This window comes from Corvus cornix, chromosome Z (genome assembly GCF_000738735.6).
Source record: "Corvus cornix cornix isolate S_Up_H32 chromosome Z, ASM73873v5, whole genome shotgun sequence".
NCBI classification, from domain to species: domain Eukaryota; kingdom Metazoa; phylum Chordata; class Aves; order Passeriformes; family Corvidae; genus Corvus; species Corvus cornix.
This window is the reverse complement of record NC_046357.1, coordinates 43820793-43835455: the sequence shown is the minus strand read 5'-3', so window position 1 is coordinate 43835455 and position 14663 is coordinate 43820793. Positions and strand designations below refer to the sequence as shown.

At 43.3% G+C, this 14663-nt stretch overlaps 1 protein-coding gene across 1 annotated transcript in view; it reads left to right on the top strand.

Moving 5' to 3' along the window:
* Positions 1 to 14137, top strand: part of MUSK (muscle associated receptor tyrosine kinase) — a 58028-nt gene extending 43891 nt beyond the window's left edge. The window contains exons 14-17 of the mRNA XM_019286860.3: positions 576 to 765; positions 1096 to 1287; positions 7443 to 7591; positions 9458 to 14137. Of these exons, the coding sequence (XP_019142405.1) occupies positions 576 to 765; positions 1096 to 1287; positions 7443 to 7591; positions 9458 to 10134 (1208 nt within the window). The 3' untranslated portion in view covers positions 10135 to 14137. The remainder of the gene's footprint in view (positions 1 to 575; positions 766 to 1095; positions 1288 to 7442; positions 7592 to 9457) is intronic.
* Positions 14138 to 14663: the final 526 nt, after the last annotated feature.

Below are 14663 nucleotides of genomic sequence, written 5' to 3'. Positions count from 1 at the left end.
TCTAGAATGTCTCAGAAAGTACTCAGGAGGTAGTTATGTGATTTTTTTTCCCTAATAACACAGCCAAGTGTGTTTTGAACTGGTTTTCCACATTTGCTCCATAAAGGCACTGAGATGCAAATTGTTGGGGGCAAGAGGATATTTCAAGAAAGTATCACTCTGTACTTACGTGGTCTTACACTCCTTCTTGGAGATTCCTTTCAGGACACATGATACATTGTGGTTTACACTGTACACCATTGATCTTTCCCACTGCAGACATTACTATATTTGAATACTGTAGACACAAGCAGATGTGACCCCCCATCTGTAACTCTTGCAAATATTCTATACCAAAACTGTGTTCCCAGCTTAATAGGTCTTTACCAGATCTTGGATTTTCACATGTGGCAAGCACAAATGGGTTTTGCTTCCTGCAAACCGAGCTTCCCTAGTATGGTACTCTCATGTGGTTGTATGGTTGTATCTGTAATGGCAGTAATTCTCAGGACAACAGGCAAGCTCTGTAAATTCCTCTTAGAGAAAGCTCTATAAACCAGCAGAGGCATAACCCTCTGATTTTATTTGCATTACAGCATTGTTATCGCTAGGAACAAGAAAACCAAGTGGAGACACTCTAAATCTTCCCCCTCCTCCTCCGTTTTCCCCTACGTACTCCATGACCGTTATCATCTCGATCATCTCCAGCTTTGCTCTGGTTGTGATCTTTGGCATTGTGACCCTGGTTTGCTGCCGTCAGCGAAAACAGTGGAAAAACAAAAAAAGGTAAAGCTTGGAACCTAATTTAGTGCAAGAAATTCTGCTTTGAAAAAGGGCTTTCTTGTTTCTGAGAGCAAAGTCCTGTGAACACCTCATAGGGGACAGCAGCCCTGCCTTTGCCTGTGGCAGCCCAGTGCAAGCTCTGTTGAACTCCTGTGCCAGAGCAGAAGATGATGTGGTGACTGGGGACATGGCATGACATCTTGCTGCAGGGCTCTTTCAATAGCCCTGCTGTACCTTCCTATTCCATCCTGAAAGGAATAAGCCCAGGAGGAACAGTTATCTCCTGGCTGAGGCCTGTGCACACACTGACCAAAAATCACTCTGTTGTTTCAGAGAGTCGGAGGCACCAACTCTCACCACTCTGCCCTCCGAGCTGCTCCTGGACCGGCTGCACCCCAACCCAATGTACCAACGCATGCCCCTTCTCCTCAATCCAAAATTGCTTAGCCTGGAGTATCCCAGGAACAATATTGAATATGTGAGAGATATTGGGGAAGGAGCATTTGGGAGAGTCTTCCAAGCCAGGTAAGCAGTCTCTGTGTGAATCTTCTTTATCTGGAGGTACTTGTGAAAAAATGGCATTGGAAATCATCCATCCACCCCCCCATCCATCCACTCAAATGCACGTATACCAAATGGTACACAACACTCAGGTACGAATGAATAATTGTTTTTGTTGTCCATTACTATCTGTCAGTATTAAACTTTTGCCACAAATTACTCTTTCCTTCTACTCTCTAGTAGATGTAATGTCTTACTCACATACCAAAGTCTGGTGTAAAAGTTCAGCTAAATTTATCATCACTGTTTTTGCCAAGAGTACTGCCTGTGACATGTGACCTATTGTGAAATTCTTATGTTTCCCAGTATTTATGAATTGCCAGTGTGTGGTGATTGCCATAATAACAGCAATACTGATCTATGTAATTACCACAGAAGTCATTGTGTCATGCTACAGTTCAGTCCTGAACAAATTTCAATTTGATTCAGTGACAATACCAAACCAAACCAAAAATCCCCTAAAAACCCGCCCCACATAGGCCAATAAGGGGTTTTTTTGTGTGTCTATGGTGTACCAACCTTAATGGGAAATGCACACCCAAGATTTGTGGATGCTTGTGGTCAAAAGGAACAGTAAAGGTCAGAGTGTCTGCAAAAGTTACAAATTTTTATTAGTAAATTACACACCTGACATGGCAATAGCTATTTTATAGTCCCTCCTATATAAGACAGGGCAGTGGGTTTTGAATAAAGGGGTAGTGTGAAAAGGAAGGGAGAGAGAAAGATGGATTAAAGAGGGAGGGAGAGAAAGAAAGGAAGAAAGTAAAAAAAGGGAGATCAGCGGTCCTGGCTCCACCATCAATTCAGTTGACAGGAAGTTTAGGGTCTCGGGGCACATGTGTGCCCAGGCTTTCTGGGGATGCCTTTTTATAGTAAAGTTTCTGTGCCCTGGAGCTAACTTTCTCACTTTCTATACAAGTGAGTTATCATGGGCAGCCCCTTCTTCCAGACCTTTCTGGAAATGGTTTGGAACCTCTGGGGGTCTTGGGTGTTCTTGATCCTCCCTTGCCTCTGTCCATTCCCACCTGCTTCTTGACCTCATTCCTGCATGTCTGCTGTGCGGTGTTGTGCTTATCTCCAGGAGCCAGAACAAGGACACTTGTCCCAGAAAAGTGTTGCCTTACCTCTGTATGGCCCTCTTCTCCAGCCATAACAATCCTTGGTTGGCTCCATGGCTCTCTGGATATCAGTGTTTGAGTAACACACATAAGTTCCCTTATCTCTAGACTTCTACAGTGTCCCCTTTAGTTACTTTCTCACTTTTTATTTTTGAAATTTGCAGCCATTGTTACCTGTTTTAAATTTAAGATATTAGATGACAGCCCCTAATATCATGGGAGGTGAGATTGTGCACTTCTACAAATGTGAAAAATCATTAACTGATAACCCCAAAGAGGAGGAGGATGGAAGATGTCTAGTTTGTCTTGACAGAATCCATAATTTTTGCAAGACAATCTTTGGATAGTAATGGTTTCCTCTTAAAGTCGCATCCCCAAATTCCTGATAGAAAGTGTATAGGCTGCCTAGTTCCATGCTTAGTCAGCACAGTTATCTTTGTCCTTTGCAGTTAACAAGTATGGGACATGGCTGATTTTGTAGCTGTGTCTGGAGTTGTGTATGATGACCTCAAAAAAACCCAGGGAAGGATCAGAGTCCCACCATGAGCCAAGATCTGCTCGGTGAAATGTGTCTGTTGACTGCAAAGGCAAAAGACTATCCTTGCAAAAAGCAGTCATAATGCAGATATTTGTAATGTTTATAGTTATGCTGTTGATGTACCTGCTAGAAAATGAGTTCCATACAGGTTAAATGTGTTACAGCTGGGAAACAGTTTCAATAGCTGTGATGGATTTTTTTTCTAATGAAGAGATAAATTATTTCTAATGGAAGAAAAGCAGGCATATTTTTCTTTACTAGAGAGAGCTAAAAATAACAGAATTCAAAGGGCGCACAGTGGGATCATCACAGATGCTTAGCCTGTGATGGATTGTAGCCTGGATGGCCAAACGCATCTGAGCTTGAAACAAGAACAAAGCTATAGGAACTGTGCAACAGCTGTGCTTGGGGCACTGCACACCAGGGACACAGGGCAGCTCTTGTCCCAGCCCCAGCACAGCCCTTGGGGTGTTCTGAGGTGCATCACCTTCCTGGTCATGCTGCAGGAGTCTTCACTTTGCTGTGGTGCATGAGCAGGGCAGGTGTTCTTCCTGCAAAGTGCCGCTTTGGCCCTGCTCTGGGAGCGTTAATACAACCTATGTGCTGCACAGACCTTTCTGAGCTGGAAATTACTTTCATGGATATCAAGCAAGACTTCTCAAAGGGCATTCAAATGTCACTAAAGTGCTGGGTTAAGCAAGTGCCAAAGTGGTGTAAAGACCTTTTATGTGGATTTCATCTACTCCAGCACTGCAATTTCTTTCAATTAAAACTTTTTGTTATTGTCAGTGGAAACTGAGAGAGAAAGACTTGGGAGAAAAAAAAGAAAGCATCACATCTCATCTAGCATTTGCAAAGTGAAGAGTACCACATCCTGAGAGATGCCTGCTCTTTGTGGCTCAAGGAAGGAGCCACAGAAATATTGCTTCTGAGGGACCTCCTTTTTTTTATTACCATCTCTATCAAAAGTCCCTCCAAGGCTTTATAATTACTTATTGTAATTTTTGTAATTATTGTAATCCCTTATAATAAGCTACAGGCTGTGCACAGCTGGCATATCAGTACAGACTGCTGATCTAGTAGTAAAAGCTGTGTGTCCATCCAGGTTACTGAAACTATTGCAACTCAAATTATTGCCTTCCCATCTCAGAAGGATAAAATGTACTTTCCTACATGTGTTAAATGGACATCTCAAGCTAAGTTTAGCTTACTTCTCCTGCTCTCATGTTTCTCCCTCTTCTGTAAACACAGCTCTGCACACAGTGCCAGCGATGCCTTTGCCAGCTGGCTTGCTGTGAGCCCTGATTCAGTGTTTACTCACTCCTGGGTCAAGCAACATGTTAGGACAGGAAGTGTCTAGCTATCATTTACTAGCTTCTTCTGAAAGGCTGCTGTCTTCACCAGGAGCAGCTTCACACTTGGAACGATAAGGAAGTAACCATGCTTAAAACAAAATTCAGGGCCTGGCTCAGGTCTGTTCTAGCTGGGTCCTTGTGTCTGATTCTCCTCCTGGGAGGACCACGCTCAAGCCAGCAGAGCACCAGCTCTGTGCAGTTCAGTGCAGACCAGCATGCAAGTTTTCTCCCAGAGCTGGAGCTGTGTGGTCCAGGCCAAGCCTGAAGATCAGGATTGCCTAAAAGCCTGGATGTGGAGTCTTTGCTAGTAGGCCAGTATGGAGTTTTTGCTAGCAGGGCAGTAGACCTACACTACAAATGCACAACTTGTTGTCCCTCCTTAGGGACAAGGCTGTCCTTATAGTTGGAGTTTCTTGACAGAAGTCTCCTCATCTCCTCTCCATCTGCAAAGGTTATTTCTTTGATCTGCTGTCTCATATACAGCTGAAAAACCGTGTGGGTGTTAATTAAAAAAACCGCCAACCTTCCCTTCCCCCTCTAAATGAGCCCCTGATGATTCAGAGCAGTCTCCTGCTCACAAATTAATTTAAGCAAAGGACGGTAAAGTTAGGTTTCCACCAGATTCAGCAGACTTTAACTGCATCATTTAATGGTCTAAGAGAACCCAACTGAGTTATGCTGAGCGAGATGGGGACAGGACAAAATCTCAAATACAGGTTCAAAATGCTCCTTGTTTTTTTAAATCGTTACTGCTTTGGAAAGAAAACCTGACTGGGAACTTAAGTCAGGTGCTCTCTAGATAGGCTCAGGCTGAAATTCCTGAGTGTACCACTGGTTAGTTCTTTGAATAGCATGTACCTAAAAGCTGGTTGATGCCACTGGTGCACAAATACATTGGTGGTGAAGCAGGCAAGGACTGCTGCTCTCCACCCCGTGCACAAACAATGTAAATTTCTCTTCAGCTTTTAATTAATTGCAAGTGAGATTACCCAAGGTAATTTCTTTTGATTCTTCCCAGTTCTAGAAGAGAATTAACCTATTTTTCAGAAAACACTCCCCTTTCTGGCCCTCCACCTGAATTCTCCAAGTTCAGAGGGAGCAGCTTCCCATGGCTCCCCTGCAGATTTGTGCAAAGACTGTCTTTAGGGCACAAAAGGGGTCAGCTTTGATAGCCGTCTGCCAAGACTTCAGACAGTCTCTGCCTCTGTGCCAGATCAGTGTGAGTTTTCCGGGTCTGATAAGAACTGTACTGAATCACCATGAGCTACCAAAGGTGAAATTTCTGGCTGTTGCATGAAGGCCAATTAAAAGACTTTGTGCAGCTTAATCTCACTTGGTTACATTCAGGTTAGTTTACACATTACAGGATTCAGTGAAATTCGATGATTGGGCGTACCTCAGGCTGGGGTGAGTTTCTGTCTCCAAAGCCTGCAGAACTGAGCTCTGCTTGCCCCTGCTTTGGCACTGTGCTGGGTCTGCTAGTCAGGGATGAGTGGTAATCTGTGACACCATTTGGAAGAGACAAAGGCCTCTTATTTTTACTTTTAAATTCTCTACTGCTTTGTTCGGGCTGTTGCTGCTGGCTCTAGTGCTTAGACAGCAGGTGGTTGGTGCTCATACTCCTCCCCTCCCACTGGACTTGAAACTGCTGCCAGCACCGGGGAAAAGAAGGAGGACGTTGTGCTGTAATGGAGGCAGTAGCAGACAAGTGTGGGGTCTTATCCTCTGCTCTGGCATGCCAGACCTCCTTGCCTGAGTGTCTCAGCTGTGATCTGGCCACCTGCGATTCCTTTCTTGATGGCCACCCTGCCATCCAGTGACATTTGACATTTACAGCATCCAAGTGCAACTGTTGCAACCACCATGCGTCTGAAGTAGAAGACAAGGAAACTGGAAGTTTGCTTTGGAAATTGGAATCTCCTCTAGCTGCTACTGAGCAATAAAATATAAAATGACCTGGCATTTGAGCAAGGGGAGGGCAGTCAGACTGGTGCAGTAATGTGACACATAAATGGGCACCAGTCTCCACGGTCTCTGGCTGGCTACCTGTACGGAATGTGTTTTAGCTGCAAGGCCCCAGGGAAGAATTTGCACAGGAAACAAAATGTACGTCTGAGGTTTGGTGCATGTTTGAAGAGTGGAAAGTTACTCTTCTGCAGCAACAGCTACCCCTAAATCTTTGGCAAGCCCATCTAATTAAACTTGTTGAGGGTGCAGGGACCTGTGGATAAGAAAACAAATTTGTTGCTCTAAGTCAGGATTCTGTTCCCTAAGGATTTGTGTCTATAATCTTTAGCTGAAGATTCACCAGTGTAAAAACGTGTATTTACACATTAGCTTGTTCTGCAGACAAAGCACAGGTTGCTTTGTCCCTTCTCTTCTATCGTGTGTTTCCACAAATCTTGTAGGAACAGAAACTGTTTTCTAGACCGCAGCTAAACCATATTAAATTCAGCTGAAATTAGCTAATGGTTTTATAACTTATTGAATCCCAGGTGCATACACATGCCACACACACACTCAGAGAACAGTGAAAAAAGACTATTTTCCTAAGAAAACCAAGGGAATATATTTACTGTAATTGTTACTTTCACTCTAACAGTAGCCAGATATACTGAAGTCACCATGGTGCCAGGTATGGGAAAGGAGATTCTTTCATCAATTTCATATAAAATGGGTTTATTTTTAACTCTGCTAAGCCCAGTCATTACACCCCAAAAGTGAATTGTTTGGACTGAAGAGTCCATCCTGTCCTCCAATAAGTTTATTATGTGATCTCCAGCCTAGGGATAGGCTGCTGCTTAGCAACATGTAATTAATTTATGTCTTCACCATTCATGGTAATGAGTCTGTAAGCTGCAAGACCAGTGATCAGAAAAAGCTATACTGAATTTAGTCCTGCCTGAACCAAACTAAATATCTCTATAATATGCAATGCATATTGCAGGCCCAAGAGACGAAACTGGGCTTTAAGGTTCCTTCTGTTGGTTCTGGGGCCTTCCACCCTTTTTATTTTTGTCAGCCTCTCCTTTTGTGTCAGAAACAGAACCTACATTTAGTGTGCATGCATTCATCACTGATGGTTTCCTCTTTTCTCTCTCCTTGCAGGGCCCCAGGGCTGCTGCCATATGAACCTTTCACCATGGTGGCTGTGAAAATGCTGAAGGAGGAAGCATCTGCAGACATGCAGGCTGACTTTCAGAGAGAAGCAGCTCTCATGGCAGAGTTTGACAATCCGAATATCGTCAAGCTTTTAGGTATCTCAGGGAGGTATCCTGTTACCTTAACAGGATGGTGCATCACATCAAACTGTCCTCATGCTGCACTGAGTATACTGCTGGCCGTCTTGCTGCCTAGCTCTGCTTCCAATCTAATAACATTGACACACGTCTTACAGGAAAGACATGAACTTCCTGGAACTGTGATTTATTTTGAGGGTACTTAAAAGAAGTGGCACAAGTCTTGTTAATTTTATAGGTCCCACTTATTACTGTGATGTCTGCACTTAATAGCATTAAAAAAACCAAAATTAAATGAACAAAAAAAGCCAGCCACAAAAATGGTCTCTTCCTTTCCTTCCATTCTCATCTGAAAGGAAACCTTTCTTTGTTGTTATTTTTAAGAAAGTCTTGCTGCAGCTTGGCTAATAAGGCATTTTCTGTGAAGAAAGCTGCTAACCAAATTTTCTTTTAGAAAATTGTTATTTTTTGTCTGAAGTAGATGCTGCTGGTCACTTTCATCTGGCAATCCTGCTCTAAGTAGCTGTATGCAGATCTGATTCCTGTGAACAGGCATCTGAGATCTTGATTTATTATGGTAGGAAGCTCCACAACATTTTGAAATGGATAAACCACAGTTTTGGGAAGTCTGGGTTGATACAGGTATTTTGGCTACAGAAAAGCAAAGCAGGAAATGCACCAAACTCGACTAAACTTTGCCTTTATTGTTAACACATTTTAGGCCAGAGAAGGGCAAAGGTACAGAACAAACTCTTTTCACATCATGGGGCTGTGGAGAAACAGCCACATTGTTGAAGACAGCTTAGATGATAAATCTATCACATACACTTGACATGCTTGTCAGATCCTGATTTCATCACATTGGGAACAGCCATTAGTTTTTCCTCGAAGATTCAAATATTAGGTTGTCAACCACAACTTCAGATTTCACAATAAGTTGCACCACCAATTGCTAAAGGATGGCCCTAAGAAAGCAAATCACATACATTTTAAATGTTGGCTTTTGATGGTTGGCAGTTTAATGATAGGCACACTTATATTTTTACTGTATCACTGTATGATCAGTAAGGCTTGTGGAAGTGTGGTTAATGCTGGCCCTCCAATAAAGCTGGTGAAGAGCCAAGCATGTGCCCTTCAGTGGGACAGCATTCTGCATTTAACAGATATGGCATATGTCTCCTTTCTGCTGTCTGTTTTTGATTTATCTTTCTTTCATTTTTGAATATCTGTCATGCCAAAAGTAATTCCTGAACAAGTATTTTTTTGCATGAGCTATCAAAAAAAAAAAAAAAAAAAAAAAAAAAAAAAAAAAATCCATAAGGGTGGGAGTTTCATTCCAATTCAAGTGTTCCACTGAACCCTTGAACATGCCCCTTGTGAATACTTCTGAAGTCTTCCTGCATATGTGTAACCCCTTAAACAATGTTACTATTAGTACAATAATTACAACAGATAAAAGAATTAAGAAATAACATGATGAGAACTTTAAAGGTTACTTCCTGAAAGTCCTTGTAGTTGCACCTGGGAAAAGGCAATACTTTTGTTAAGGCTAACTTAAACGGGATTGGGCTCTTAATTAAACATAGCTCCAAAAGTATGTATTTTACTTGGGATGTCAAGAAAAATCGTGCATGCAGGTAAGTGCATGACTTGTGAGCGTCGCCCAGAGCTCAGCATTAGGTGCCTGATGAAGGAGCTTCAAAAGAGACAGCGTGCATGATGGATGCATGCGAAGTGGATGGTATTTGCATGGTCACCTCTCTCTGGCCCTTCATGCATTATTAAAAGTCTCCCTTTTGTGTAAGTATTTTTGGACTTTCTGGGTTTTGCACAGCAGAACTCTCTTTGCTACCCAAATGACCTGTGTGGTCTGTCCTCTCCCAGGCGTGTGTGCGGTTGGGAAGCCGATGTGCTTGCTGTTTGAGTACATGGCCTACGGAGATCTAAACGAGTACCTGCGTGACCGCTCACCCCGCAACCTCTGCAGCCTGGCGCAGGGCAGTCTGGACACAAGGATTCGCCTCCCGAACCCCCTGGCACTGTGCTGCACCAGCCAGCTCTGCATTGCCAAGCAGGTTGCTGCTGGCATGGCGTACCTCTCTGAGCGCAAGTTTGTCCACCGGGATTTGGCCACCAGGAACTGCCTGGTGGGGGAGAACATGGTGGTCAAAATTGCTGATTTTGGTCTCTCAAGGAACATGTATTCGGCTGACTATTACAAAGCAAATGAGAACGATGCCATCCCCATCCGCTGGATGCCCCCTGAGTCCATTTTCTACAACCGCTACACCACAGAGTCTGACGTGTGGGCCTATGGAGTGGTGCTGTGGGAGATCTTCTCCTATGGCATGCAGCCCTACTATGGGATGGCTCATGAGGAGGTCATCTACTATGTGAGGGATGGGAATGTCCTCTCCTGCCCAGACAATTGTCCCCTGGAGCTCTACAACCTGATGCGCCTCTGCTGGAGCAAGTTGCCTGCCGACCGGCCAGGCTTTGCCAGCATCCACCGCATCTTGGAGCGCATGTACGAGAGGGCTGTGGCCAACATGTCGGTCTGAGGGGTGCATTTTCTTCCTTGACTCCTATGTCCACCTATCCACACTGACTTGGACCAGCCCATGAGCTCTGAGCAATGGTGGCTTCACACAAAGTCTGCTCAGGGGAGGAGAAACGGCTTGTTCCACTACCAAGACTGGACCCCCTTATGCACCTCCTTGAGTGGGACTGTACCTCCCAAACCACAGGGCTGACATTTAGCCACCAAGACAGGACTCAGGTTGCTGAAAGTGCTGGCCATGCTAACTCAGTACTTATATTTAGCATTTCCAGGAGCACAGGATTGCCCAGGGAAGGCAAACCAATGTTTCTTCCTAACTAATGTTTTTTCCCTGCCTAACAGGTCCCGCCATGCCTTTCTGCATTTATGCTCTTGGCTTTTACCTTTTCCCCCCCCCTTCCTCTTATGTTTTCAAGTATTATTTAAAAAAAAAAAGATTGCAGAGTTCAATCTTCTTTTGGGGATATTGTTTATTATTTTATTTTTGCATACTGTTTACTATTTTGTTTTTGCATAACTAGTTCTTTTTTGCAGATAAAGGATGTTTTTGAAGCCGTAGGCCACTTTCTTCTTCCTTTTAACTTCCACTCTCATGACAATAACACTGACAGAATCAAAACAGGAGCCTGCTGGACTACTGGCAGCCACCTGCATCTTATGTTACAGAGACAAGCAAACTCCTGTCAAGCATGACACTTTCCATTTTTCAGTGTGGGAAATCCAGAGTGATGTTCATTTTATGTTTGTTAAACTCTCACCTAAAAGCTTTCCTTAAGCATTGAAGCACTTCTTTCCTGCTTTCCCCTGAAGCAAAAAAGCCATTTGGTGCTAAGGGAGAAATTAATCCCAAAGGCCTGGTCCTGCACCTTGTAGGCATCCAAGGTATGTTTATTTGCTGCTGCATGGTCCTCACCGTGCCAAAAGCAGGGAGAAAGGTAGCCCCTGTTGCAGAAATGTGGCAGGTTAAATTAATTGTTTATTTCCTTTTCCTTTACAATCTTTGCCTCCTGCTTCTGGTTTTCCTTTCCTGACAGTATCTCCTAAGTCCCACTACAGTATTTGCTGGCCACCTTTCCTTGTACTGCATTTTAGAGATACAGAAGTAAGGAAGGTGGATATCTGCCAGCAGTGGCCTTCAGAGACAACCTGTAAGTTAGGAGAAGGTGGAGAAAGTGGGTGCACACAACAAGTATTGCCAACTGTCCACCTGCAGGGCAAAGATGACACTGCCTCAGTTACACATAGCCTGCAGCCCATCTCCAAACGCCAAGTGCTTCTCTGCTAAAAGTGCTCCAAATTGTAATAGATACTTCAGTGACAGAAAAAATTTTATTCCTCTGGTGACAGGTGTAAGATTTTAGCTCTTGTGGAGTGAGGAACAGTTGTCCCAGAGCCTCATTGCTGATACAAAATATATTCTGAGTCTGGGATGTGGATTATGACTGAAGAGCAGGAGTGCCAGTGAATGAGTGTTCAGTGTGGCTTCTGTAACTGGGACACACTGGTTTAGCCTACCCAGAAAGCAGCAGCAAAGAGCAGCTACCTATGGTTTCTGAAAGGTAAGCTTGAAAAGATCTGTCAACCATTGTGAAGAACAGAACTGGAAAGAACATACTTTCCTCTGCTGCTCTCCTGTTTGTTTGGGTTTTTATTTTTATTGTATTTTTTTTTAATAGCCATAGTTTGTACTGACTGTGGCCACAAGAGCGTAGTTTCACGTTTTCAGACCACTGGTGTCATTTTCACTTGGAGCAAAGAGCTTGCAATTACCAAAGACAGTGGCAGGGAAGAAGTTTGGGCTGCAAAATGTTGAAGTGCTAAAAGGGTATCTGCACAGTGAGCACAAAATGGCCAGTGCTGTCTTACTCATTTAGCAGTCCTACCAGGATGCTACTATGACACAGCAGTTTACTGAGGTTTGGATGCTAAAGACAAATACCCTCAAAAACCCCAAAGCCCTCAATTTAAATAAAAGTTATACTAGAGTCCTTATATAGCTCCCGTTACTGCATTATGACCACCCTGCAGTGTGCACCATTAAATTTCTGTTAGGTTGTATCAGTTCCCCATCTGTCTTCATGTTCTGAGGAGGCAGGAGTGAGGAGGCAGGCCTGGAGGGATGGGGTGTGAGTGGCATCCCCAGCTGAGTGGCATCCCCAGCTGAGTGGACGTGCCTGCAGCCTCTGCCAAGCTGAGCCCAGCACTTGCAGCATCTCTGTAAGGTTGGGTGCACATTCAAGATCCTTGCAGTGCTCAAGGCACCAGGCATTTTGTCACCCTCTTTAGAGAGGGTCAGAAGTTGTGTGTGGGTAGTGGTGTGGGTCCAGGTACCTAGCACCTCCTCTGAAGATGGAATGATTCTCAGGCTAAGCAAAGTGCACAGTAACAGATGCAAAACCTGCACCATGAGCTAAATGTAAACAAACACACCCATTTACAGTCTGGAGGACAGTCTGCCTTTCTGCCTTCTAGGATCCCAGTGCTGGCTTCAATTGTTCATTCTCCCTTTCCCCCAGGAAAATGATTTTGAAACCACAATTACAGCTTTCTTCTTGTTAGCTGCCTGTAACGGCACATGCTTGGAATTTTCATTCACTTCCTTTGTGAAAGAAAGACTCCCACAAACTTGGAAGTGTAACCCTTCTCATCTCATTTTCCTTTCCCAAATGCTTCTCTCAGCGACCCCATACTTAGGACAGCAGTGGAAAATTTGGTATTCCTCATCCAGCATTCCAGCCTTTGCATTATAAGCATGCACTGAAGTATGTGGCAGTCAGGGACTGCAGGTCGGGAGGGAAAAAGCTTCCTTTGTTGCAGGAGGAAAAGGATCATTTCAAGACAGACTCAGAGAAGCTCTCAGCAACGTGCTCTCCAGGGATGGTAATCGCTTCTGTGTACCGATCCAGCAGGAGGGCTTAGCACCTAAATGGTGCTGTCCTGTGAGGATTAAACTGTAGCAGAACTTCTGCTGCCTTAGTGTGTAGCTGGATTTTACTGTTTCCTTCTGCTGTACACTTTTCAGCTTGCTAGGAGCTGGAGGCTGACTGCTTTCATGACATGCCTTCTTACACAGATTTTTTTTCTCCTCCTTATGTTTAAGATTCTGCTGTCTTCATTTGCTGCTATACAGTCTGCTATACCAGATTTTTCTAGACTTCCTGTATTATTATCATGTAACATGAATTATTTTGAATGGGAATAAACAAAGGGATTATGAGAGAGTAGAAGAGAAAAAAAAGTTTGTTACTCAAAAAATTGCTTGGAAGCAAAAATATTTTGCTTCTCTAGTTTGCATTTATAATTCATGTGGAGAGAGAGGATGAATCAAAAATGAACATTTTTGTGTTCATTTTAGAAAATTTGTGTGCTGCAATGCAGAGCACTTTTCTACATTTAGTTCTGTCCATACTGGCCCGAAAAATATGGAACACTTCATGAATTTGCATGTCACCCTTGTGCAGGGACCATACTAATACATGAATTTAAAATAAACCTTTTTGGTGCTTCGGTTCCCATTCCCACTGATAGCAGAGGGAGCCAGCAATCTGGGGCACTGGATGAGAACCCCAAGAAGAGGATTTGCAGCACATTCAACGTACCCATTCCCTCTGGAAGTGTGCTGCCTTAAACACTGGCAGCACATATATATCTTTATCCTGGGTAACTATTGCGACATCCAATCAGCCAAACAGCACAGAAATCCTCTCATGCTCCTGTGCCTTTATTTAACAGTTGCATTTAAAATGCACTTTTATAAGCATATATTCCGTAACTGATTGGACACTGTTTGCAACATGATCAAATTTGGTTCAGAGGAACTTCCCTTCAAACACTTTGTGGGCTAAACGTAACTGTCTCGTCTCATTTACCCAAGGGTGTATGGTAGTTATTATTCTGTGATTGTTATACCTTCATGAATGATGGCTTTGAAAGACATCCCTAGCAGAGATGTACATTTCTCATCATCTCAACTTGTGTAACTCATGTGTGCAATATTTTATAAAATAAAGAGACATTGAAAAGTATAATACTAATGCTTTTCTCTCTGTTCTCTCCAGCATGGTTTTGTTTTTTGAAAATGGACGTATTTCATTTTATTAAAATATCTTTATTACATATTTACAGTGGTTACATTGCAGTAATAAGTCAACTTACTATGTGTGCTCAAAGGCATGTTGTTTTGGTGGATTAAATTTGGTGCTATAGGAACACAGTAAGAACCTTTACATTATGAGAACACATTAAGGGCTGGACAAGGGAAAGGAGAATGTTTTCACAGCAATGTGGATTGCAGTCCTTTGACCACTCTCTCAAGGTGTAAGATGTCTCACATAGATGGGAATGACATCTGTCTCCCTCCCAATATCTGCTGGTATTTGTGCCTGGATTTTGATCTCACATCTAAATGTGGGGAATTAAAGTGTGACATAAAATCAAAAGGGAATTGAGTTTGCTGTCTGTAGAACACAGCTGAGCAAAGTTTCCTGATAATAGGTTTGTCTAAAAAAGCTGTAACTCCTTTTTTCTGCT